We start from the raw sequence: 26,057 nt of genomic DNA, 5'->3' as shown, positions 1-26,057 counted from the left end.
TTCTGTTTCTCTGGAGACCCCAAATGCACACCGTTTAAATTCATTCCCTACTTACAAAAGTTTATGCTTTTTTTCTAAGAAATGAGATCATGCTATACATGGGAGTCTGCACCTCACCTTTTTCCTACTTTATAACGTGTCATGGACATCTTTCCAGGTCAGCAAGCTGAGATCTAACTCATTCTACTCATGTGCCACACAGTAAGCCATTATATGGATGGACTGTTTATTGAAGGGGGTGGACATGTAGACGTAGACGTTGTTTTCAGTTTTTTGCTCTCTATGCTTTTGGTTCCATTATCTGCATCAAGCTTTCAAGAAACAGATTTATACACAACCCTTGTCTTTTACTCCAATGCTTTGCTTCCAAATGATCTACTTATAATTTACTGAAAATTTACCTTATAGATTTTCCCAGCTAACACTTTAATAACAAATAGCCTGGATTTAAAGCCAAATGTGTTTAACAGGTGCAATGATCAAAGTGCAAGTTCTATTCAGGCATTTGAGACACACTATCAGCCAGCTGTTCTCACTAACCTTCATACAAAGTCAATCATGTATGGGTATGTCATTTAATCTCTTAGGTAGGAGAACTGAAACAAAGTCTCCCTCTTTTTTCCAATTCAATTTTTTCAATAAACTACTATGCTTAATTCAAATGTTAAGAAAACAGGCACCTAGAAAATACTTTTAAGTAAAAAAAATTAATGAACCATGTTTGTATTTCATTTGCTGGCTATTTTATGCCAACCAGAGGTATCTCTGCCTGGTCTACAGTTAACCAAGGACCCTAGCTCCTGCCTCGAGCTAACATCAAATATTAGAAGGACTTGAAAGTTCAGGGCACTGATGTCATCACATTGGTGTTCTCAATCTCCACAGTGCCTTGCCAACCCAGTCCATGAAGCAAATTCACTGGCCTCTACTGACCTACAGAGTATTTCAGATAACAGGAAGTCACACAGGTATCCAGGCAATAAGATAATCCCAATAACTTCTCTAGGCAGAGAGGAATGTCTGCAGCCATTTTAACAAATGCTATTTCTACTCCAGCCTTCCGGACTCTCTGGAGCGTGTCTTAGTTCAAATGTTTCTATTTATCTGAAATAACCACAAATCAATTTTGTAATTATATATTACTCCAGTTTATTAAATAATGAAACAAGGTTTATGCCACATATTCCAACAATGTTTAAATAAAGAGCTTGAAATATAAAGGCTTATGAAAACTTTATAATTTTTATATGATATATACTATTTCTAGCCCAAGAATAAATATAGAGCATAGGAGGCATTTTTTATATCACAGATCAGCAACATTTAGCATCAATGATACACATACCCACAAGCAAACAAAAAAAAATCTATTTTTTTTCATTTAGGTCGTAAAAATTAAAAATCCTTTTGCCATATTTAAGTACTATACAAGGGGGCAGGGAGACTTATAGCCACATCCCTGAAAACAAGGGGAGCAAGTATGCTAGGTCCTTAAGTTCTTTCTTGGTTAGAAGCTTCAACAATTAACACTAACGCTCTCAGAAAGCAGAAAAAAAACAAAACAGGTTAAGATCTTGTTTTATAAAGTGTTTAATAAATTTACACTGAAGAAATACTGTATTTTTCTCTTCAAAACATAATTTTACAGTGAGCTTTGAATTTTTTTCATTCTGGTATGATATACACAATTTTAATAAATCAATATAATGAATATTGCATGACATTTACTCTTAGAAATGATATGTACACTTAAAAAAGAAAATGTTTTCTACATTAAAAAAGTGGTTCATAAGTAATTATTTCTCAAGGAACTCAAAACTGAAAGCCTTTCTATAGAAAGCCCTAAACACATCATGGAATGTTTTGGTAAGAAAAATTTCCTCTTTATGAAGATATGGTTCAGTACCAGGAGTGAGAACTGAGCAAGTTTAGCTCTCCAGAGTCACCTCTAGAGGGTGCCAGGGAGATCTGGACTTTCATCTTAGTCTTGAAGCAATTCACATCTACTTGCTACTCCACCACCCTTCACTCTTCCCTTCTCTTTTTTCCCCAAGAAATATGTTTTTATTGATTTTTAGATAGAGAGGAAGGGAGAGGGAGAGAGAGACAGAAACATCAGTGAGGGAGAAACATCAATCAGCTGCCTTCCGAATGGTCCCTACTAGGGATGGAGTCCACAACCTGGGAATGTGCCCTGACCGGGAATCAAACCAGTGACCTCTTGGTGCATGAGACGACACTCAATGCACTGAGCCACACCGCCCAGACTCTTCACTTCTCTTTTTAATGACTTGGTCTTACCTCTTATTTTTGGAAAAAAATTCTGCCTCACAAAATTTTTAAAATCAACATTAATAAAGAAGGTGAAAGTGACTGGAAGGAAATATGACCAGTCCACAAGAAACACCTGTGTTCCTTCTACTGCGCTTCAAGGAAGGAAGCAGCCCAGGATCTAGACAAACTGGAACAGAAATGTCTGCAGAAGTGTGTACCCTAGAGCCCCCGTTAGTATGTATTTAATGTTCTCAAAGGGTAGAACACAAGGTACCCAAGTACATAGATATATTCTCTATCCTGGGGCTGTCTTGCAGAAGTGTCAAGTTCTTGGGGCTATCAGAGTCACTTTTTACTTTGAAAAGAGTAAGATGAAGATAAGAAAGAAGAAGAAGAATGATTTATCTTGTCTTCAGAAGAGAAGGAAGACACACCTCTTATCAGAAACTAGATAAACAGGCGCAGTATGAAAGAAATAGTTTCTAAAATTTCACGCAAGTTATTTTCCATTCAAGCTAAGTAGGAAATATTTTAACAAACATGACCCGAACTAAAGTAAAAAGTAGGAAATCTGGAAAAATCAACTTTTCAATTCACTTGCAACATTTTGCTAAGGAAAACATAATAAAACCTTAACTTATACAGTGTTCTTTTTTCACAAGGCCTTTAACAGGATTCACTCAGAATTATGAGCAGTCCGTGATAAAATGACTCTCTGCCACACACAAAGACTGTACATTCTCAGATTGCAGCTGTATGACAGCATGTAAACACCCTTACCAAACAAGTCCAGTAGTAGCAACTAGTATTTTCTTCATTTGACCCTCAACTTCTGTAGATGTTATTATCCCCATTTCCAGACTGGGAAATAAACTTTGCTAAAAGTCATAGAACAAATTACTAACATGACCTAAGACAGAGCCCAAGCTGCTTGAAACACCTCCCATCAACATAGACAACTGCCACCTTCACAGACAACATGATATTAATACTTTGTAACAATTCCTCACAAAGGTCAAGTCTTCAAAGGCTTAAAGTCACTTATTATAAGTGAAAGATCCTGCCAAAATAGGAAATTATAAAGCAGTGCAATACTCCAGGGCTCTATTTCCTGCACTGTTGGGTGATACCTAAGGCTGAAACGTCTAGGTCTCCACATGTGAGATTTCTTCAGCTGACAAGAAGCAGAAGCCTCCAAGTTCAGGAACAATAATACCCTCTTGGAGGCTCGATCCACGGTTCCAGTGAGCTTCTTCAGAGCAGTCTGGTACTCTCAGCTATGAGCTGAGATGCATCAGGTGCTACTCTCCCCTGAAGAAAACAGTTCACAGTTCCTGATCTTCTTGCAAGTTTTCTTTAACAAAAACATGCATTGCACATTATCTTTGATGTTGAAGGGCACTTTGATGGTAAGGACTAGTGTCTGAATGTTACGGTTGATGCCATTAAATGTTTGACGCAGACTGCCGGATGCCAACACACAGCAGTCTGAACTAACCCAGTCTTCATCTGTTGCTCACACCCCAGAATCCATGACGAGTCAAGCAGTGAGAAGCAGTGAGAAGCAGTGGGAAACACAGGAAGCTTTGCTGTTTTGGAAGTTAGCATTTTCAGAGGCATGTCTCATGCAGCCCTGACTTGTCATAAATCCAATTTCTTCAACTGTTCGTATGTCACAAAGAACTACAGTTATCAGTTAAGGCTGGCAAAGATACCATCTGAACCCTAACACATAAAAACAGATCTACAAATAGCAAACCTACAAGCAAATACATCTGGGAAGACCACATGCCATGAACATGATTAACTACGAGGGGCTCCATCCTAACCATCCCAAGAGATCTACCCATTAGCCTTCCCAAAGTCAGCTTGGAACAGAAAGATCACAGCTGAGATATATAAATCCCCCAGCAACAGCTCTGGGAGTTTTTTCTAAGATTACACCCACACTGCCTAGCTTTTGTGACTTTACTGTGCTGAGAAGACTTTACTGAACTCTAAGTTCTGTATGAAAGAGAAACACAGCAAGCCCTGGGAAGCTCTCCTCCAGGGTTTCTGCTGGGCAGGCCTCCATAGAGGGGAGGCACAGATAAAGAGAAACAAGAAGATGGTGACACCAATATTCCCTACCTTATAATTCTGCCCTTTCATGTCTAATAAACTGCCACTTCTTTCCTACCTCCCACTTTGGGATATAGGAAATAGTGCCGAAAGGCCCAATAATTCTAGAGCTAATAACTGTTTATCTTTAGGCACTCTCTAAAATAACACTGCAGCCAAACCACATCCTTCCCACCGGTGGCTGGGGAAATAAAACCAATCCTGCTCTCTCTGAAATTTTAAGTACTCTCAGCTTTTAGAACAGAGTCTAAATAAAACTTTTTATTGATATCATTACCTTTCAATAACACCATCATTGAATCAAGATTCATAGGGCCTAGCACAGACTTTATACCTCCTGAAAAAGAAACTGAAGTTATTTCTTGAATCAGAGGAACATAAAAGACTAAAAACCTTCTAAATTATAATAACATGATAGTTTACACAAACAATATTCTTTTAACTATATCTTTTTTCAGATCTCCTGCAACAGAAAAGGATACAATGATATTCCAAGGACCAAGTCTCAACCAATTTGGCCAAAACCCTTTATATAGAGCAAAAAATCCTTCTTTCTTCCATGTCTGTTATAAGGGGAGAAAAAAAACTTAACTTCCAACTTTCCACTTATGTCAAATGCATTAATAATAGTATCCTGACTGAACCAATCTATTTTTCTTAAAAATAAAATCCCGTCTGCAAGGACTAAGAAATCATTGCCCTCTGCCTCTTTTTGGTCTTTAAAGGTTTCTGCATAAGTGACTCAAGACTAAGGCTCCATGTCAAACCATCCCAAACCCAAAGCAGGAAAACAACAATTGAATGAATAAGAAATGAGATTTAATTCCAACCAGAATCTTTTGCCTCTTTTCCATCTGAGTCCACAAACAACTCAGGGATAAAGAAACAAACCAATGGTGGTAAAAATATAACTCAGAGCACCACTATTTCATGTTGTTGGATGAATTACAAATAAGTATCTTTGCTTCATTAGAGCAATATCTAAAGTCTAGAATGTGCCAGCATCATGCTGGAAAATTAAGACCACAAAAGTGGCCCCTAATCTTTGGCTGCTGGTAGTCTAGTAGGGGAGACAGTGGCAAACTTCTGTCCTCTCGTGAGCAATAGGCCCTATTTTTTAAACTAAGAATTACGGTAATATTGATGTGTTCCTTTGTGAGATGTCTGAATGACAGACACTCATTCCACTTTGACTCAACACAAAAGATATATATTTTGGAAGGAGACACAGTTCTACTATGATCACAGAAAATATGATTTTTCACCATTCACAGCAGAGCAAAGGTATAAAGAAAATGAGCTTTCATTTCTAAACATTCATCTTGATTTTGTATTTACAAAAGTTAGCACATGTGGCAAAAACTGTTTATCACTTCAGGGCTTTAGAGCATCACTCATCTTAGTTGCAATAGCCTCAAAGTTTAGTTACTTCTTAGGTTAAGTAAATAAACAGTATGTAAGTATAAACACATAAATTTGGGGCACAGTTTCATTGATTGAAGCAATCACTAGAATGTTGAAGATTAAGAAAAATAAACTTGCTTATTTCACAATACTGTCCCTTATTATTATGAATTATACTAACAGGGCTTACCACATTATTCTAGGCACTATGCTGTTTTGAAGGCATTATCTTAATTATTTTTACAATAATCCTATGATACAGGTGCTATTATTGTCCCATTTCACTTATGAGGAAACTGAAGTATAGAATCTGTATCTTGACCAAAGTCACACAATTACAAGTAACAGACCCACAGGTCTATCTTGCTATAAACCCTGTGTTTTTAAATCATGATAAGAAACATGATAAGTGGGTCAGATGGAAGCTAATGAGCTAAGAAAGGAATTCCCAACACTACACAGATGGACATTCATTCTCACCTGTAACAAGCAATCCAGGGTACCTGTGTACCCAGAGCATCTGCCATCACGAAGGTCTCTCTGATTCATCATACGTGTTCTCACAACATCCACAGGGTTGGAGGCCAGTGCCCCAGCCAGACCACAGGCGAAGCTTGAACTATGAAGAAAATACCATTGAAAAACATAAAGGTCACCACCATCACTATCAAAGGCAGGAAACAGCTTCCTCCCAAACTGTGTTAAAGTAACATGTAATAAGGAGACATATATCAAAAATGAGGACCATATCTAGGGAGCTACACAAACTTCTTAAACACCAGCACTGATTATACTGGCTTATAAATTCCACCCTCAGCTAAGCATACCTTTTAGGTTCTGAAATGTCAAAGAATCATAGAACATGAAGGAACATCCTCCAAGGATGGTCTACTGTAGCTATTTTCAACTTTACTCATCTAATGGCACACATAAAATTCTGCAGCACACCAAAAAATATATTATATTATATTATATATATATTAAATATATAAATAGGTATAATTTTGATTCATTCACACCGGACAGCTAATGTTGTACTGGCTGTTGTCATTTTTTTATTTGACAATCTAAGGGAATGGAGGTCAGTACCCCTGACTAAACAATCAGGTACTGCATGTTCTAAAAATTCTTGTGGCACACCAGTTGAAAATTGCTGACCTACTGCATCTATTCACCTACAGGTAGATATCAGAGTAACTTTAGCCATATCATAACCACATTTTTCTTCAAGATCAGAGTAAAAGATTTCCTCACTATAATGTCCACCAGGGTCTTAGGTTCTACTAAACTTTCAGTCTCATAAGACTGCCACACACCACACTTGTATCAATTAACTCAGAGCAGCATTTCTCAACTTTAGCACTACTAAGATTTTGAATCAGATAATTCTTCGCTGTGTAGGTCGGTCTTATTGAAAGATGTTTAGCAGCTCCTTGGCCAACAGTACTCCCCTAGTCACAACTATAGGAACAGTCTCCAGTCTCCACTGCCAAATGTCCCCAATGGGCTAAATCACTCCTCAATGGATTAAACTATGATACATCCATAATGATCTGCAGCCACTGAAAATAAATGAAGTTTGTTTGTACTGCTATGGAAAGATATTTGAAAGCTACTATTAAATTTTAAAAAGCAAATAAGCAAGCCCTGGCCAGGTGGCTCAACCAGTTGGAGCATTGTCCAACACACTAAAAGGTTGTGGGTTCGAATCCCAATCAGGGCACATACCTAGGTTGTGAGTTAGATCCCCAGCTGGGGCCAGTACAGGAGGCAACCAATCAATGTTTCTCTCTTACATCAATGTTTCTCTCTCTCTCTCTCTCTCAAATAAATCAATAAAAAAACATATCCTTGGATGAGGATTAAAAAGTAAGAAAGGCAACTACTGCATAGTATCACTTATATGGGGAATTTAAAAACAAACAAACAAAACCTAGTCAAACTCATAGAAACAAAGAGTAGAAAAGTGGTTGCCAGGGGTTAGGGGGTGGGGGAAACAGGGAGACAGTAAAAGGGTACAAACTTTCAGCTGTAAGATGAATAAGGTCTAATGTGTAACATGGTGACTACAGTTGATAACACTGCACTGTATAATTGAAATCTGCTAAGAGAATAGAACTGAAATGTTTTCACACACACACAAAAGGGTAAACATGTGAGGCGATAGATATGCTAATTAAGTTGATGGGAAGAATCCTTTCACAATGTATACATATTAAATCATCACATTGTACACTTCAAATATCTTCCAGTTTTACATGTTAATTGTGCCTCAATAAAGACGAAAAATAAAAATAATTTAAAAAATCAAGGAAGGGAATGCAAAGCATAATCTTTGCATAATAAAGTACATGTAATATACTTTTGTAGAAATATTTGCATATGCATAAAAATGCCTGAAAGGTATTTATTAAGTTGTTAACAACTGCTACCTATGTAAAGGGATAAGGACTTTTCCTTTTTCCTGGTTCATTTCTGTAATGTAATTTTTCAAATATGAGCATACAGTATTTTTATAATAAGCTTTAAAATTTCTACAAATCTGTAGCAAATTTCTACCCTAAACTCATGCGTATCTAAAATATTAATTTAAAAATCCATAAACATACAGGAAGTGAGTATACACAGTGTCTCCCATCAGGCCTGAGAGAATCAGATGCTTCTTAGTGAGGTCGTAGACTGGTAGCTCCACACCAACAACGATAGCGGCCCTCTGAGCAGTAAGGGACACGCCCTGAGTAAAAACATTAATAACAGAGATTCAGACATCTGTCCTGCTGGTGGGTAGAAATATACAGACACAGTAGAAAAAAACAGAGTGTAAAAAGTCAGACGCTCCAAAGTTAAATTCTGATTTTGTCACTAACTGTACGACCTTGGCCAGACCTTGGCCAGGACAGTAACCTCTCAGAGCCTCCAGTTTCCTTGTACAGACAGGATTGTTCTGGGTGACCATTAGGGTCTATTCTAGCAACTGGCAAGTCATTAGAATACTAAAAAAAGCTAATTAACAATCTTCACTTAAAAGGCATGAAACCACATATATCAAAAAATTCAACGTATCTGGGAACTAGAAATCCCTTCTCCATAAGAACTTAAAAAAAAAAAAAGCAAGCAAACAAACAAAAAAGTGTTCAACTTTCACAGAATTTCTTATATATGAATTATTCAAAAGATATTTTCAAATCATGACATATTCCTTAAATTTCCATTTTACAGATAAAATATCTTCAGGGGCAGATGTCACTCTTCTTCCCTTACTCCATTATACCATTTGGATTAAATAAAATGATGGACATAGAAAAAAAATAAATTCAAAAAGGAAAAAAAGAACTAAATATTTGGATACATTTTCAAGCTTACCTTCCACAGTCCTCTTGTTCCCTCTTGCTGATAAATGTTAATGAAGTTGCCTATCATTCCTCCTTGAATGACGTTGCTCTGTGCTTGCATTCTTATCTAGAAATTATTTTAAAAACATGAGAAAGAAACTATCACATTTCTCACCAAATACAGACCTCTGAAAAATCACCCAATCTCTTATTTAATAACCATTAAAAGAAAAAAACTATAATGATAAATATTACTATAAGGGTAGTTTAAAATATCCTCAGTAGACTAAAATATATATGGATTGGTTCTTAGGCACTTTGGATTCAACAAAGAGCATCGAAAAGAGTCTAGAACATCTTGCATATAATAAATAGCTCACTAAGTGTCAAAAAGAAATTAGTTTTTTAAAATGGTCTTTGAAAAGGCTATTTTTTTTAAAATGGCTTTTTCCCCTATAGGTTACTAAGTAGGAAGGAGAGAATATGATGGTAATTCTAAAAATTTAGCATTATTGGTAAGAGTATCCAGTGTACTTGGCAACACTAAGCAAGAACAAACATATTTCTTTAGTTACTCCAACCCACTATTATTTTCAACCCTCTGAACCAAAAGGTATGCCGGCGAGTTTGCCAGGGGACAGTCACATGATGCCTGTCACACTCGGTTACACTTGAACTTACATATGAACTTTACAACAGCCACAGTATTCACATGACCAAGATTCCAACATAAAAATAATGTTTCAGGTAGCACTCTGCATTTTTAATGAAAAGATATTTCTTACTAAAAAATATGTACCTTATTTTGGTTTAGGGAGCAAATACATTACCTCTAACTTCTTAAAAGGAACAGTTATTGCCATGCTAACAAGTGAAAACAAACCAAAATACAGGAACTGCCTTCCTGGAGCCTTGATATGTGTTTAAGAGATTAACAGAAGTACAGGTATTTTTCTCCAGCAATCTTACCCCAACATTGGGTAAAATTATGGTAAGGGTGCCTTCCCACACTGTCCCCTCACCATGCATAACTGTAAAGTACTCAACGTGCTGCTGCTAAAGTTCTGATGCTGTCAGAATCTCTTATCAGATTGAAGACTCCTAGGGCAGGGTCTCTGTCTTACTCATTTTTGGATTCTAAACACCAAAAGTACTCTAATTGGCACAAGGAACAAGCATAGTGAATTCTGGTTAAATAATATGGGGAAAAAAGGAGACAGAGGGAGAAACAGGAGTATCTTAGAGGGTTCAAAAAGTAACTCATGAGGTGAGAGACAAGATGGCAGCGTAGGTACCTGCGGTACCCGCCTCCTCCCACAACCACATCAAAACTACAACTAAAAGAGAGAACAACCTTCACTCTGAACCTCCTGAAATCTAGCTGAACAGAAGCCCTACAACAAGGGAACTGAAGAAGCATCAAGACCAGTAGGAGGGGCGGAGATTCGGGGCAGATCTGGGCTGAATCATGGAGATGCCGCCAAGGGCCCACACCCGGTGCTTTGGTTTAAACCTGGGAGGGACACCTCGGTGGTGGAGGTTTCCCGGAGGAGTGAGGGGTCCCAGCCCCACAGCAGGCCCCCAGCTCAGGGCTTCAGGGCTGGGAAGAAAAGTCCCACAACTTCAGGCTGTGAAACCAGCGGAGACTGTCACTGACAGACGCAGAGGCTGCAGGAGTCCCAGGCTTTCCTCATAAAGGGCCGGCACATGGACTCACTCAGACTCACACCCTCTCAGCTCTGACTCTGGGCAGCAGCTTGAAAGGAACTTGGGACATTCAGGGAGGAGCTAGCTTGCCTGAAATCAGGGTGAGAGGTGGAGGGGCAGCTTTCTCCCAGAGAGAAGAGCGGGCAGAGGCCATTGCTCCTATGGCGAGTCCTTTCCCCACATAGCTGGCAGGCAGGTGCCGTATCTGAATCGCCATCAACCTGACTCAGGCCTTTGGCCCCGCCCTGGTGATTCCTGGAGACCCCACCCCTCCCTACTTACAAGTTCATGAAAGCCATTTCCAGTGGCTTTTCTATGCAATTGGCCTCTCTAGCCTCATGCTTAGGACTTTACTAAAATGTCTCAAACAAGCAGCAGCTGGCTTCAGCATGCCCCATACCTCTTAATAAGTGGCCCCAGGCCTGGCACTAGTGGCAGGCTGGACTGGTTCATAGCTTGGCCTCTCCTGGATACCTCCAAGCCCAGCACAAGTAACAGCCATCTATGGTTTGCTGTGTAGCTCAAGCTGGGTGGCCCTGGGCAAGGAATAGGCAGAGGCTGACTTTGCACCTCCCAGGAGGCCCCAGAGACAGTGCACCCGGTGGTCAGACTCGACCAATTCCTCCCAGTGACGCAAACAGCAACCAAGGCTCAACTACAACAGGACAGTGCACACAGCCCTCACAGGGGAGCACCTAGAAGGCCCAGCTCAGGTGACTGGGGAGGCTGAGCCACTGGACCCTCCTACAGGACGCTTACTACACAAAGCCACTCTACCAATTCCAGGAGACGTAGCTGCTCTACCTAATACATAGAGACAAACACCTGGAAACAGCCAAAATGTGGAGGCAAAGAAACATGTCACAAAGGAAAGAAGAGAAGAAATCTCTAGAAAAGGAACTAAATGAAATAGAGCCAAGCAAGCTACTAGATACAGAGTTCAAAATAATGGTTATAAGGATGCTCAAGGATCTCAGTAACACTATTAAGGAAACTAGTGAGATCATCAATGAAATAATAAAGTACCAATCAGAAATGAAGGCTACATGAACTAAAATGAAGAATAATTTTCAGGGAATCAGCAGTAGAGCAGAGGACATGGAGAATCAAATCAGCAATTTGGAATATGAGGAAACAAAAACACCCAATCAGAGCAACGAAAAGAAAAAGGAATCCAGAAATATGAAGATATTGTAAGGAGTCTCTGGGACAACTTCAAGCAGCCCAACATTCATATTATGGAAGTACCAGAAGGAGAGGAAAGAGAGCAAAAAATTGAAAACCTATTTGAAAAAATGACAGAAAACTTCCCCTACCTGGTGAAAGAAATAGACTTACATGTCCAGGAAGCATAGAGAGTCCCTAACAATCAACCCAAAGAGGCCCACAGCAAGACACATCATAATTAAAATGCCACAGGTTAAAGACAAAGAGAGAATCTTAAAAGCCACAGGAGAAAAGCAGTTAGTTACCTAGAAGGGAGCATCCATACGACTGTCAGCTGATTTCTCAACAGAAACTTTGTAGGGAGTGGCAAGAAATATTCAAAGTGATGAAAAGCAAGAAACTACCAAGATTGCTCTCTCAGCAAAGCTATCATTTAGAACTGAAGGTCAAATAAAGAGCTTCACAGATAAGAAAAAGCTAAAGGAGTTCATCACCCCCAAACCAGTACTACATGAAATGTTGAAGGGTCTTCTTTAAGAAGAAGCTAATGAAAAAAAGAATCTGACAAACTAGACCCAAAGATACTGAAGCGTGCAACAGACGGTCATATCTCAGAGGGAAGAGGGAAGGGGGCTGAAGGTGGGAAGAGATTAACCAAAGAGGTTATATGCATATATGCAAAACCCATTGGCACATACAATAATGGGGTGAAGGCCTGGAGAGGGGGTGGGAACGAGGTGGAGAGGGTCAATGGGGGGAAAAAATGGGATACCTGTAATACTTTCAACAATAAAGATAAAAAAATTTTTTAAAGTAACTCATGACTAATTTTTATTTTATTTAATTAGTTTATTCCCTTGCCTTATTCCAAACAGGATTTAAGAATGCTATAATCCCTGGTATTGTCAACAGGGTTGTCTAATATGCTATGTCTAATTGTGGTTAAGTAAATATTTTCATCAGTATTTCCTGAAATAATGCATTCAGAAATGGTCATTAATAAGCATACTTCTATAAAACGTGAAGCCCATCTATTTTTTTTAATGAGCCAATAAAACAAGGGAGGTTTTCAATGAAAAATTCAAATGCATCCAAACCCAAATTTTTTTCTGCTTAATCACCAAAAAACTCTTCTCTAAAATGAGCTCTACTTTTGAGCTCATCTGTATCAGTGGGAAATCCACCTAGTGGATATTTATAAGTTAGTCTTGACAACACTTAAATTATAAACAGATTCACACATACACAGCAGCGTATGGTATATTTGCAGATTTTCATTATCTGAACATTGTTCTCAGTAAGAAAATGTGGATTGTGCCTAGAAGATACTAGGGGTACTGCTTACTTTCAAAACATCAGTTGGATTGGCAATGGCTGAGGATATGACTCCAGAGAGAATTCCACAGACCACATTTATTGGAAGGGTTTCATCTGTAAACAAAGACATTATGTAACTTTTCATACGTACAGAGCTTTTTATGTGAATAACAAATACAGGTGTAATTCATTTACATACCACTTGTTCCTCTTAAGAAAATAAAGAAATTTATGCCTTATGAATCAAGTAATTTCAAAAGGATTAGGAATTTTGTTGGCTAAAGGAATTTTACTTAGCAAAATTGCTTGCAATCTGAAAAGGAGTAATGAATTATCACACAAAGTGAGTAACCATCTACCAATTCACTTTTGTGTGTAAATGCAGACCGCTGTAGTAATTAAGATGAGGTATGTCTGGTAGGGGAATAAAAAAGACATATTCCTATGAGATAACATGCAGACAAAGTTTTAAAAAACATTTAATATATTTAATTTGAAGTATAACAAAGGACTTTCAAGGCATCTTAGCTCCTGTTCACCCCTCTCACAGAATAGCTAGCTGGTGCTTGCCCCTCTGTAAAAACAGATAACGTTCTACGGATAAAAGCAAAGTCAGAGTCAACCAGCAATAGAGTATTAGAACTCAGTTCTTAATACTAAGAAATGTATTCACTGTTTTTCTGAAATATAGGTGATAATTCCTATGATTTTAGAAAATTTTAAGTTGGCTAAAACTATAACATAGCCTCATAGTCTAGGCATTTTAGAGGTGAGGATAACTAATCAAAACATTTGCTCTTTTTAACTGTTACTCCCCTAGATTTAGCTGATAACTGACTTGCTATAGCACAATTCATTTAGACTTCATACCTACAGTTCTCCTCAGCAGCAGTCAAGTCACAAGTAAATCTGATACAAAACCACTTGAATAAAAAAACCAACAACCCATCTCCTGTCCATAAGTGGAAAAAAGATTTCCCACTGACCTTCTGGGCGTTCCACAAATAATCGCTTCAAGCTCTGGTAAGTGCCTATCTTGATGGTGCCATAGGAAGCCTGGCGTAACATCGCAGGGGCAATCCTGTCAAACCAATGTACAAAGGGACAAAAATAATTCTAGAAGGCTCACATGCAGAGATACAATCACCCATTTGCCTTCCACAAACTACTCTAAAAAAGGTGTCTGAAAATTAAAAATCCAACAAAAACATAGTTTTTAAAAAATACATAGGTATAATCCAAAAAGGAAATAAACACTTGAGCATATTATTAGCTCACTAAGTGAAAGCTCAGCCCCTCATATTTAATCTCAGTGAAACTATAAGTGAACGTGTGGCTCTATATGCCCATTCATGTTAAAATGTAAAAGCTTTCCTTTCTCAATATGATGCGCCTGGTGAAATCTGGCCTCTGGAAGCACCTATCGTTCTTGCACTGATGTTCTGGAGCTCACCTCCTACCTCCTTGGGGGCCATTTCAGTTATTTCCCCTCCTTCCCATTACCCTCCTTGACCCTAGAACCACCCTGTGGCATTTGTACTCCTAGCTCTCTTTCTGCACTTCCCACTTCTCAAAATGCAATCTGGCATCCCTCTACCTTCTCCATCAAAACAGGTGGCCAACTGACATCTGTGTTGCTAAATTAAAAGATGCTTTTCAATTAGCGTCTTATATAACATCTTGCAGTATTTACTACCGTCCACCCTTTGTCTTTTTTTTTTTTTTTTAATCCTCACCCGAGGACATTTTTTCCATTGCTTTTTCAGAGAGAGTGGAAGGGGGAGAGAGACAGCGAGGAACATTGGTAGGTTGCCTCCTGCATACACCCGGACCAGGGCAAGCCTGCAACCGAGGTATGTGCCCTTGGTCAGAATCAAACCTGGAACCCTTCAGTCCACAGGCCAACACTCTAATCGCTGAGCCAAACTGGCTAGGTCAGTCCACCCTTTGTCTTACTTGCAGCTGTCTCTCCCTGAGCTGCCAGAATATCGCCCTCTCCTGTTTCTTTTCTTTTCTCTACAGCACCCTACCTGTCTTCTGGGGTTTCCCAGAATCTGTCCTATGCTTTTCATTTCCCCTTGCTCCACATATTGCCTGGGTGAGCTTATTTATTCCCATGACTTTAACTGATGATTCCTAAATTCATGTTTCCAACACTGATCCAAAGATACATTTCCAACTCCTTCCTAATGTCTCAATTCATACATAATATACCTACTTCCAAATCAAGTGATCCACACTGAACTAATTATCTTCCCTGTCTAAACAATCACCTCTCCTCTTCTGTTTCCTAGACAGGGAATGAAACTTCCATTCCATCTAGATAATGGCCAAAACCAGAAATCGAGACATTAGCTGTGTCTCCTCCTTCCCCACAAACTCCCTCATATATTAGGTCAAACGATATGTGAATCCTATGCCCTAACTAGCTTTCTAAGCTGTCTTCTTTTTCTCCATCTCCAAGACAACCCCCCAGATCAGATCCCTGTCGTCTCTGCTTCCTACGTGATGACCTGTTTCCAGTGTTACTAGTCTCTAATTCTTTCTCCCCATGGCAGGCAGGCATCTTTTTACAATGGAACCTAATCATAGCAGTCCCTCTACTCAAAACCCTTCAGTGCCTCCTGTCTGCCACAGGTGTAGCAAACTCAAGTACTTACAGGTACTAGATAGAAGCCGTAGTGAGCAAAGTGGGCTGGATCTAACTGCACACATACACACACACTATGTGAGTGGCAGAGGTTTTGGAAAATCAGAGAAAGCATTGTTAACTGAAGTTACAATTATCATAAGTGAATGAACGTGGTCCCAGATGTTTTCTCTTGAGAAGATGGAATCTCAGGTTTTTATATACAGTTTCTCATATTTAAAAGTATTGGCTCAACTGAAAAGCAAAATCCTTCAGAGACTGGTGGGTGGGAGGACTGTGCACCAGTCTGTGATCTGTGGTATATGGGGCAAAATCCAGATGCTTAGCACGGCCTGAGGTTGTCCATGTCCTAACCCCTTATTAGCACTCCAACTCCATTTCTTGCTATTAACCTACTCCTACATGAAATCCATGCTGAATTACTTGCAGTTTCTAGATGTGCCATGCTCTCTTGGCACATACTACTGGTTCTGTAGGAGTACAGTTTTTCTCTAACTTCACCTAGCTAACTCTTCTTGATCCTTCAAGATGAGTCAGTGTCTGCTGAATTAAACAGCTTTCCTGAAAACCCGCCTCCTCCCTTATCCCCACAGTCTAGGACTGATACCTCTATCAGGCTCTAGTACTTACCAGACTCCACTGTAATCCCATGTGTGTCATCTGCAGCCCCCAGTAAACAATAGTTCCTTCGGGACAACATGCTGCTACTGATCCCTATTTGTTCCCCCAGATCCATTCTCACCCTTCTCTGTTCTGCTCTGTGCCCTGAGAGGCTGGTGTCTATGGACTACATCGCCCAGTCTCCTCTGTCAGCTGACTTTCAAGGGGATTCAGCCAGCAGAAGATGGGAGGGAGGGGGGGAGGGAGGAGAAAGAAGCAGAGGTGCTTCTTCCTCAACTTGGGCACTACCAAAGCATCCCTTGACAGCTACTGTTTGTTCCTTCAAGGCTCCAGCCACAGTAGGCTCTGCTCAAGTATTCCCTTCCTTGGGTTGGTAACAATTTCTCACTTTGCTGGTTTTTAGGTTCTCAATATCCTTCATTTGTCCCCTTAACTCTTAGGTAGTCCCTAATTAAACTCTCTCCATTTAAAACACCCAAATGAATTCTGTTTCTTGCAGGGACTCTGACTGACATAGGCAGGACCTTGTCTTACTCACTTTCCTATCTAGTACCTACTACACACTGTTTATTAAAAATTGGATTAAAGAAAAGTAGTTTACTGCAATTCTTACCCATGGGGAATGCTATACCATTTCCATTATGGCAAAGAACTTGGTAATTCATAATAGCCACAGGGGAGGGCTATTTTCAGAGTAAAAAACTAAATTACAGGGTATTTTTTAAAACAAATGTAACTTTATATTATAATCTGTATTTAAGTATAATAAAATAGTTTAACCACAATATTCAGTATGTCAAATACTTATAAATACAATAAAGTTGATATTAAAAATGAAAAACCTACCATGTTACTTGCTTTTTAAAAATACAACTCAAACTTTTACTTTTTCTCTACGAACTCTTAGTCTGAAAGACTTTCATTTGAAAGGTCAGCAGTAAAATAGAGCATACAAAGGCCACTTACCCCGAATACAGCGCTTTCAGGCCTTCTTCTCTGCCTATCCTCACTAATGCATGCAACATTCCTCGATACCTAATTTCTTTAAAGTTTGCATCATTCGTCTGGCCTTGAATCTGGAGCCGGGTCTTGGTTAAATCAATTGGAAATGTACCTTAAAATTTTAAAGAAATATTTTCATTTAATAAAAAGAAAGTCCACTAAATAAAAGATGCATATGACATATTACTGAAGAGACATTTAAAGTAGAACATAAACGAAGAAACAGAGACAGATACTTTGCAATCTTTTTTCTATTAAAAAATAGGAACCAAAAAATTTGTTTTAAAAAGGCATAAATATATTTTCCTTTCTTTACATTTTTACTTATGTTTCATCTTATTCTACATAAGATTTGAGGAAACTGCATTGCTATAAAAAGTAGATACATGGAATGATTTAGACAACCAAGAAATCCATTTTAAAATACAAGTTATTTTTACATAGAAGCATGGAACAGACTGATGAATCTCAGAGGGAAGGCAGGGGTGGGGGAGTGGGTGGGGAGAGATTAATCAAAGAACCTATATGCATAACCCATGGACACAGACAATAGTATGAGGAAGGCCTGTGTTGGGGCAGGTGAAAAGGAGGGGGTCAATGGGGGGGCGCATCTGTAATACTTTCAACAATAAAGATAACTTTAAAAAATAAAATATAAGTTAGTTTTGCCCAGCTACGTGACTCAGTTGGTTGAGCATCATCCTGTGCACCAAAAAGGTTGCAGATTTGATTCCCAGTCAAGGCACATACCTGGGTTGCTGGTTCAATCCTGGTGGGGAGGCAACTGATCAATGTTTCTCTCACACATTGATGTTTCTCTCTTTCTCCCTCTCTCCCTTTCTCTCTAAAATCAATAAAATGTGTGTGTGTGTGTGTGTGTGTATTCATCCATCCTCGGGTGAGGATTAAAATAAAAAAATAAAAATTAAGAAAATAAAATGTTACTTTTTACTTACGTGAAGGCTAAAATTGGGTTCATTATGAATAAAGAGAGATAAGTTCATTTTCAAAGGAGTTCTCACTGTGTGTTCTACAGTCTAAAAGTAAATCTATTAAAGAGTTTAACATAATGCCTAGCAGTCCACCCATATATGTGAAACTCATACTCAGTAAATGTGATTTACTGTGTCAATGGGAGAGCCCACTCGCACAAGCAACGTGCGTGGGTGGTTACTGCGCCTCCACCCATGGACACTGGTCCTCACTGGCTCCTCAGGGGCAGCCTTCGTCCCAGGACAGCAGTGACTGAGCCCTGGAAGCAAATGAAAAGGCCAGCCCAGCACCTGGCACTTGGCAGCTGCTCAATCAATATTTGTTGAATAAATGAGTCCAGGGAATAAACAAAGAATAAACAGGACTTGATGTGGACCTCAACTAATCTGAAGAAGTCATGAATAGGATATGGGTCATGTGCATAAAGTGACGGCATAATGACAGTCAATCAATTCTGGCTCGGGGAATACCTTGGGGCTCTTCAAACTTCTTTACTGTCAAATGTGTTAAAGGTGGGGGTAAAGTAGGGAAACAGACAAGGAAACTAGGTACTGATGTAATTAAAAAGTGATTCATAAAATTTCTGTTTGATCAACAACTTCAACTTCCTCTCCACTAAACTTTGAACTGTAAACTGCCAATAAGTAGTAAAAATGACTCTTTTGTCTGAAAAAGCATACTAAAAGTAGAAAATTTTGAATTCTGAGATTGTTTCATAATCTCACATTCTATGCTTGAACTACATTCACATCAAACACCAATCGTGACCTTAAATTTTAATCATCGCCACATACAGCAGGTAAATTGACCTGACTCCAGCACCCGGCTCCTTACCACATTCGGCTGTGATGGAGGCCAACCCTCCATACACAAAGGGCTTCCAGTTGAGGGCTGACATTCTCACTCTTGTTCCTTCTCCTTTAATTCACAGAAACAGCCTCCAACAGGGTTTTTCCTGAAAATAAAAAAAAAGATGTTTCAAAGTTGGAACTTCTCACACCAATGAGGACCAGTATCCAGGGGTGGAGGCGCAGTTTCTTCTTTAAACTTGTGTTTCCGCCCGGCCCGGCATGGCTCAGCGGTTGAGCGTCGACCTAGGATCCCAGGCGATCGGGGTTCTATTCCCGGTCAGGGCACATGCCCGGGTTGCGGGCTGCAGCCGATCAATGACTCTCTCATAATTGATGTTTCTATCTCTCTCTCTCCCCCTCCTTTCCTCTCTCTGAAATCAATAAAGATATATTTTTAAAAATAAAAAATAAATAAATAAATAAATAAATAAATAAATAGAGTTGTGTTTCCTTTGGAGAATGCTATCAGATGCTATCACTGAAACTCCCCTGCAACAATTCCCAACGAGTGTGGAATAGGAACGTTGCCTTAATAAAGCAAAGCACCCCTATCTACTAAACCCCAAATCAGCAACTACCATTCTCACTTTATCAGTTGCCTAATTCTCATTCAGGCCTTAAGTAATCCAATATACTGATACCTTGATATGTGTATATGTATTCAAGGTGGTACAATGGAGGCTATATTCTGGGTAGTCTACTTTCTGTTCTTCAGTATTTGCTATTTGTCACTGTCTTAGTGAGTCCCTCCTGAGAGGCACTAAAGTCCCTCAGGTGCACTGGAGCAAAAAATTAAAAAATGCTGCAGTCCAGTGTCGCAAGGTAAAATAACAATTACTTAAAATTACCAAAATGTACTTCTAGTTTACACTCTATAAATGTTAGCTCTCTTCTCGTACCCATACTATGTAACAGCTGGGAGGCAGTTTGGTGTGAAGGAAAGAGGCAGATTCTGGGGTCAGAGCCACACAACTTCCTTCCAAGGGAAATTCCTGTTAACCTCTGTTTTTTCTTCATTAACAACAACATCGTCATCATCACAGCAGCCAACAAAATCAATTAGGGGTAGAGCCCATACTTTTAATCACTAAGCTAAATACCTATCTTTCAGACCTACTGTGGGGATTAAACATATATTCTTAAACTAGCACAAAAGACACTCACCAAACGCTGACTTCCATTCTCCTTCCCCTTATAGGTCCTAGTGCACTGACATATATTCACATGCCTGCCACAGCCAGGCCCCCCACATTCATTATATGTTCTGCAGTTTTACATGCCAGTCGGTAAATATGGCGTCATGTTCATTAACAGGAAATACATGCAAGTTAACACACTTTTGTGTATATACATATCATCAAGAATAATTAGTGTTGGTTTAAAAGAAACTTCTAATTTATTAATATGTGGTAGAATTTATTTATAATTATGTGATATAAGAGGCATTATTTTTTGTTTGTTAATCCTCACCAGAGGATATTTTTCCACTGATTTTTTTTTAGAGAGTGGGAGGGAGGGATGGCAAGAGAAAAAGAGAAACATCAATGTGAGAGAGACACATCGACTGGTTGCCTCCTGCACTCGCCTGACTAGGCCAGAAAATGAACCTGCAACCCAGGTACATGCCCTTGAGCGGGAATCATATCCCATGACCCTTTGGTGCGAGCGAGGGCTGATGCTCTCTAACCACTGTGCAACACCAGCCAGGGCAAAACTTCTAATTTATTAGAGTTATTATTGGCAAGCAAAATGCCCAATGTTTCTACTTTGAATGTTTTAGGAATTTCCCAAGTCTACATTTCCCAGGAGAGGCCTACCATAAGTTACTACTGACAAGATCGTCAGTTCTCAACAAAGTCAAAGGGCTTACTTGAACTAAGAGAAAACACAAGGAACCCAAAGGGGACCCTAAATAGACCTACCAATAGCTATTCCTCACTTATGAACATCAATCAAATTCAGAATGGTTGTAAGTGAGGCAGAAAGCTCCCTAAGCATGGAACTAGAAAATCATCATATACTTGATGCATTTCACTACCGAGAACGAACAAGCCGTCCTTGAAAATTCATCTCCCCATTATCCTTTAAAATACTTGATATTATATGTACTTAGCCTTAATAAATTCATAATATAATGATTAACACTGTAGGTTATAGACTGTCTAATAATTCATTTACTATACAGTAGTACCTTCCTCAACCCATTGTTGAACTTTGCTGAATCCAAGTTAAAAAACAAAATGAAACTACAGGCCCTGGCCAGGTAGCTCAGTTGGTTAAAGCATCGCCCCGATATGCCAAGGTTGCGGGTTTGAGCCCAGGTCAGGGCTACATACAAGAATCAACCAATGACTGCATAAGTGGAAACAACCAATCAATGTCTCTCTCTTTCTCTAAGAAATCAATTAAAAAATGGTAACTACGTAACAATGACATATGGAAGTGTTCAATATAAATAATTTCAGTAGATCCCCCCAATAAGTTTGGGATAGGAGGACTAAAAAACAGACCAGGAAGCTGTCTCAGCTGACAGGGACAGAGCTGAGCTTCCAACTCCACGTGTTTTGCTTCCAAGTACAGGGCTCTTTCTGTTGCCACCTGAGGCTCTCCAATATCATAAAGGAGTGATGGCATTTTAATTAAGGAGGAAATATTACTAAGCTTCAAAAGGTACTACTGATAAGATGCATCTTATAAACAATACAAATGTGCTTAATTTAAGAGAAAAGCATTAAGAGAAAATACAATATTCAGAATGTAGTCAATCTAAACAGGGATAATTTATTTTCCAACATAACAACAAAGGCAGTGCACATATGGTTCTTTTTTTCAGGGTAGTTTTACTGAGGTGAAAGTCACATACTATAAAATAAACCACTTTAGCGAACACTTCAGTGACACTTACTACATTTACAACGTTATGCAACCACTACCTTTATCTAGTTCCAAAATATTTCCATCACTACACAAGAAAACTATTAAGCAGTTGCTCCCCATTACTCCCTTTCCCTAACCTCCACATGATTATTTTCTTGGCTGTGATTCTACATATTCATCAAGCATCTGTGTGGAACACAGAGGACTGCTTATTGGTTGTTCCTAACCTGGAGGCGGAGCTTCTTAAAAATACAGACACCAGGGCCCCATCTACAGAATAAGGATCTCAGGGACACCCCAAGCATCATTTTTGCTACTGAAAATCAGTGGGTTAAATATACTGTGGCCCATTCACACCTTGGAATACTTATCACTTAAATTGTCGAAGATGACAATATTGTTCATTCTTTTTATTCATCTTATTAAATAATGACTTTTTCTACAATGAATACATTATGTGTGTCTATGTATTCATTTATATGGACATACACACACATATATACACAAAGATATCCTTTAAAATGTCAGCAAATATTTATGGGAAATAGGATTATACTAACTTCTAACTTAAAAACAAGACAATTTTTAAAAAAGCTTTGGCACATTTATACCATGGAATACTATGCAGCTATAAAGAGGAAGGGCGTTTTAGCCTTTGGCACAGCACAGAGGGAACTAGAAAGTATTATGCTAAGTGAAATAAGCAAGTCAGAGAAAGACAAGTACCACATGATCTCACTTATATGTGAAATATAATAAACAAAATAAACTGATGAACAAAGTGGATCCAGAGACAAAGAAGCATGGAACAAACTGAGGAATCTCAGAGGCAAGGCCAGGAGGGGGGGTGTGGGTAGGGAGAGATTAATTAAAGAACTTATATGTTTATAAGCATAACCCATGGACACAGACGTTGGTATGGGGAAAGCCTGGGGGTGGGATGGATGTGGGGTGGAGGGGATCAGTGGGGATAAAAAAGGGACATCTCAACAATATTCTCAACAATAAAGATAAAGAAACATTTAAAAAAGCAAACAATTTTTAAAGACTACATTGTCATATGACCTCATGCCATCTCACTGATTAACTTCCTGGTTTTCTGCCACTACTTTTTTTTTGCTAGTTTAGTTTTAATGCAATTTGGCTACTTTTTCTTCTGTTGGTTTTGATATTAAGTTTTTAGTTAGATTACAACCCACAGGTTCTGCGTTATACTCATCTGTAAATACTCAACTAGAGCTCAAAACTGCTGTGGAATTGCCCCACCCCACCCCCATGGTTTTTAATCACGTGGGATGGTTCACCCACCCATTAGTACCTATTCAAATGTACCACCACAATAAATGTGTCTTCCACAAATGAGCGTCCACTACTGCATCCCAAGTTAAACTCTAAGAAAATACTTTCTGTTCAATTATAATTTTTTAAAATTAGCTAGGAAGGGAGGGAAAATAAACTTTTGAATTCTTTTCCTTTCCTTTCCGAATGCTAAGACTAGATTCCTGAGCAGTTAAGACTACTGTGCCTTCCCAAGTTAATGTTCGTTAAGTGGAGGAAGAATTTGGTTTAGATAACCAGAAAGCATTGGTAGATAGTCAAACATCCTAACAAGAAAAGGTTCTAGCAAAGACTGCAATGTCCAGTAAACTATACTGACCACAGCCAGCTGTGACAGGGCTTCAGTTATCTTAGGCTGAAATCTCTGTTCGGTAAACTAAGCCATTGTCTTTGAGCTCTCTTTGGAGGGGTTCACTGTCACACGCATTCCTTAACTTCCTAGCACAATTTCTGGGAAAAAGTCCAACTCTAATGAAGTGCAACGACTGACAGACTAACACAGAGAGACTGATGTGTTCTTAGCAATCACCTGTGTTTGGGAAGCATCTCTGCCTGAGATTCAGGGAAGGGATTACAACTTGGTCAAAATTCCAGTGTCAGGGATAGATAGCAGTGGCTGTCGATCACTTTCCACTTTGCACTTCTCTTCAGGCATACACTCTAGCCTAACACCCAGAGACCACCTCTCTTTGCTGCCTTCTAAACACAATACTAACAATTGATGTCATTATTGAATATCTGATATGTGAGGCATTGCTGCACGTTTTCCACTTAAAGGATTTTATTTAATTATCACAACTCCATGAAACAGGTATCATTATCCACATTTCACAACTGAAATACAACCTGAGAGAGGAGTGACTTTCCCTAGTCACACAACTACAAAGCATCAAACTAAGGTCTTGGAAAGAACACAAGGCAAGCTCTTTCCTCTATGTACTACAAAGAAAATCACTATTTTCCAAAGGTTGTTAAAAAATATTGGCCAGTGGAAGGGTAGGGAATTCTGAACATTCAGAATAAATGTAAGATTTTCTCGCAGGAGAAATACAAAACTGTTTTTTTTAAAAAAGGGTTTCCTGAGTGCAAATGTCCATACAAATTATGAATTCTGAAGGATTCTTCCTACACTTAGGAAATATGCTAAGTTACATATCCTCTCAACTGTATTTTTTCTTACTTAGCATTTATTTTCTCCTTACCATATTTGTACAGCTGCAAAGAGAGGTAATTAAATACAGTCATTGCTACCAGAACTTCTGAAAGCTTTCCAAGTTTCTCTAACATAATTAGTTCTAGATAAGTTCTTTTGATTTTGTGTTCCCTTTTCAGTCTGCAGTCCTAAACTGTAACCACAGTCTCTAAAGTTCAGTGCACTCATAAATCTTTGTGCCCTGCAGTACTGCCTTCCATGAACTTTTCCTACTTGCCATTCTTTTCAAGGGTACAGGACCAAAAATAAGCTCATCACAGATTGCAAATGTGAGAATCTTAGAAACTGTATCTCCTCTCGCATGAATTAACTGATCCCATGATCACAAAACCTGGCAGCCACAAAGCCAAGACCAAAACTCATGCCTTTCCATCTTTCTCACTACCTGAGTTGGATGAATCTAGAATCTGCTGGCAGTCCCGACACTGCTTTGCTATTCTTGCGCAGGAACAATAATGCTGATCATCACAACTGCTTTACGTGAAATTACTTACACCTAAAAGCCGCTAAAATCCAGAGCTGCATTAACTTCCCGAGCAAATTAATGCAACCCGTCCTTGCGAACATGAACCAACCTGGCGTGTTCCCGGGGCAATTCAAAGTACAGCGTGCCCTTTGCCTCAGCAGAAGCTCGCCGGCGCCCGGGCTGCACACGCTGAACGAAGCGCGAGCGGGACGGATGCACAGGCAGGAGACGCACGGCGGGGGCCGGACACGCCGGGCGGGCCTCACACCTGCATCTCAGGGGCGCTGGAACAGAAGTCACCCAACACCACGAAGTGCGGAGGGTGGCCGCCGGCGCTCCTGAGGAACCCGCCCGACCGCGAGCCGCGGCAGCCAGAGCAGCGGGGCCGGACTCCGGAACCTCGCGCCCCGCCGAGCCCGGCCCTGCCCGCGAACCGCGGGTCGGAGGCAGCGCCGGGTCTCTCCGGGACCGCAGCCCCAACCACAGTCCCAGCCCGAGCCCCGGCCGCCCGGAGGGGTAGCGCCAGCCGGTTCCCCGCGCCGCAGGGAAGGGGGACGGGCTGGAGGAGGGGGCGCCCCGGAGCGCGCTCGGAGCGGCCGGGAACTAACTCGGCGGCGGCCCGGCGCCCTCTCCTCCCCTCCCCTGGGCCTTACCGGGTGGCGGGAGACCGCGACTGCCCGGAAGCTGCGGGAGAGGCTGCGGAGCGCAGGGGGCGGCCCGGAAG

The 26,057-nt window shown here is 39.8% G+C and overlaps 1 protein-coding gene across 1 annotated transcript; it reads right to left on the bottom strand.

Moving 5' to 3' along the window:
- Positions 1-1,132: 1,132 nt before the first annotated feature.
- SLC25A30 (solute carrier family 25 member 30) lies at positions 1,133-25,893 on the bottom strand. The gene is made up of 10 exons (XM_016205439.2): positions 25,443-25,893; positions 19,423-19,543; positions 17,560-17,707; positions 14,309-14,403; positions 13,351-13,436; positions 9,163-9,258; positions 8,409-8,533; positions 6,280-6,418; positions 4,878-4,958; positions 1,133-3,957 (listed from the first exon to the last, which is right to left on the bottom strand). The coding sequence occupies exons 2-10, from the start codon at positions 19,484-19,486 to the stop codon at positions 3,916-3,918; spliced, it is 876 nt and encodes a 291-aa protein (XP_016060925.1). The 5' UTR covers positions 19,487-19,543; positions 25,443-25,893; the 3' UTR covers positions 1,133-3,915.
- Between the last annotated feature and the right edge of the window lie 164 nt (positions 25,894-26,057).

This window comes from Miniopterus natalensis, chromosome 2 (genome assembly GCF_054644295.1).
Source record: "Miniopterus natalensis isolate mMinNat1 chromosome 2, mMinNat1.hap1, whole genome shotgun sequence".
NCBI lineage: Eukaryota > Metazoa > Chordata > Mammalia > Chiroptera > Miniopteridae > Miniopterus > Miniopterus natalensis.
This window is presented reverse-complemented; position numbering and strand designations above follow the sequence as displayed.

Excerpts from the sequence above, each read along its gene's own strand:
- SLC25A30 (XM_016205439.2), bottom strand. The coding sequence starts at position 19,486 with ATGTCAGCCCTCAACTGGAAGCCCTTTGTGTATGGAGGGTTGGCCTCC. Across the intron at positions 13,437-14,308 it reads ATTTGTGGAACGCCCAGAAG|ATGAAACCCTTCCAATAAAT; the intron begins GTCAGTGGGAAA and ends CTTTGTTTACAG. Across the intron at positions 4,959-6,279 it reads CCCTGGATTGCTTGTTACAG|ACATGGAAGAAAGAAGGATT; the intron begins GTGAGAATGAAT and ends CCCTTATAACAG.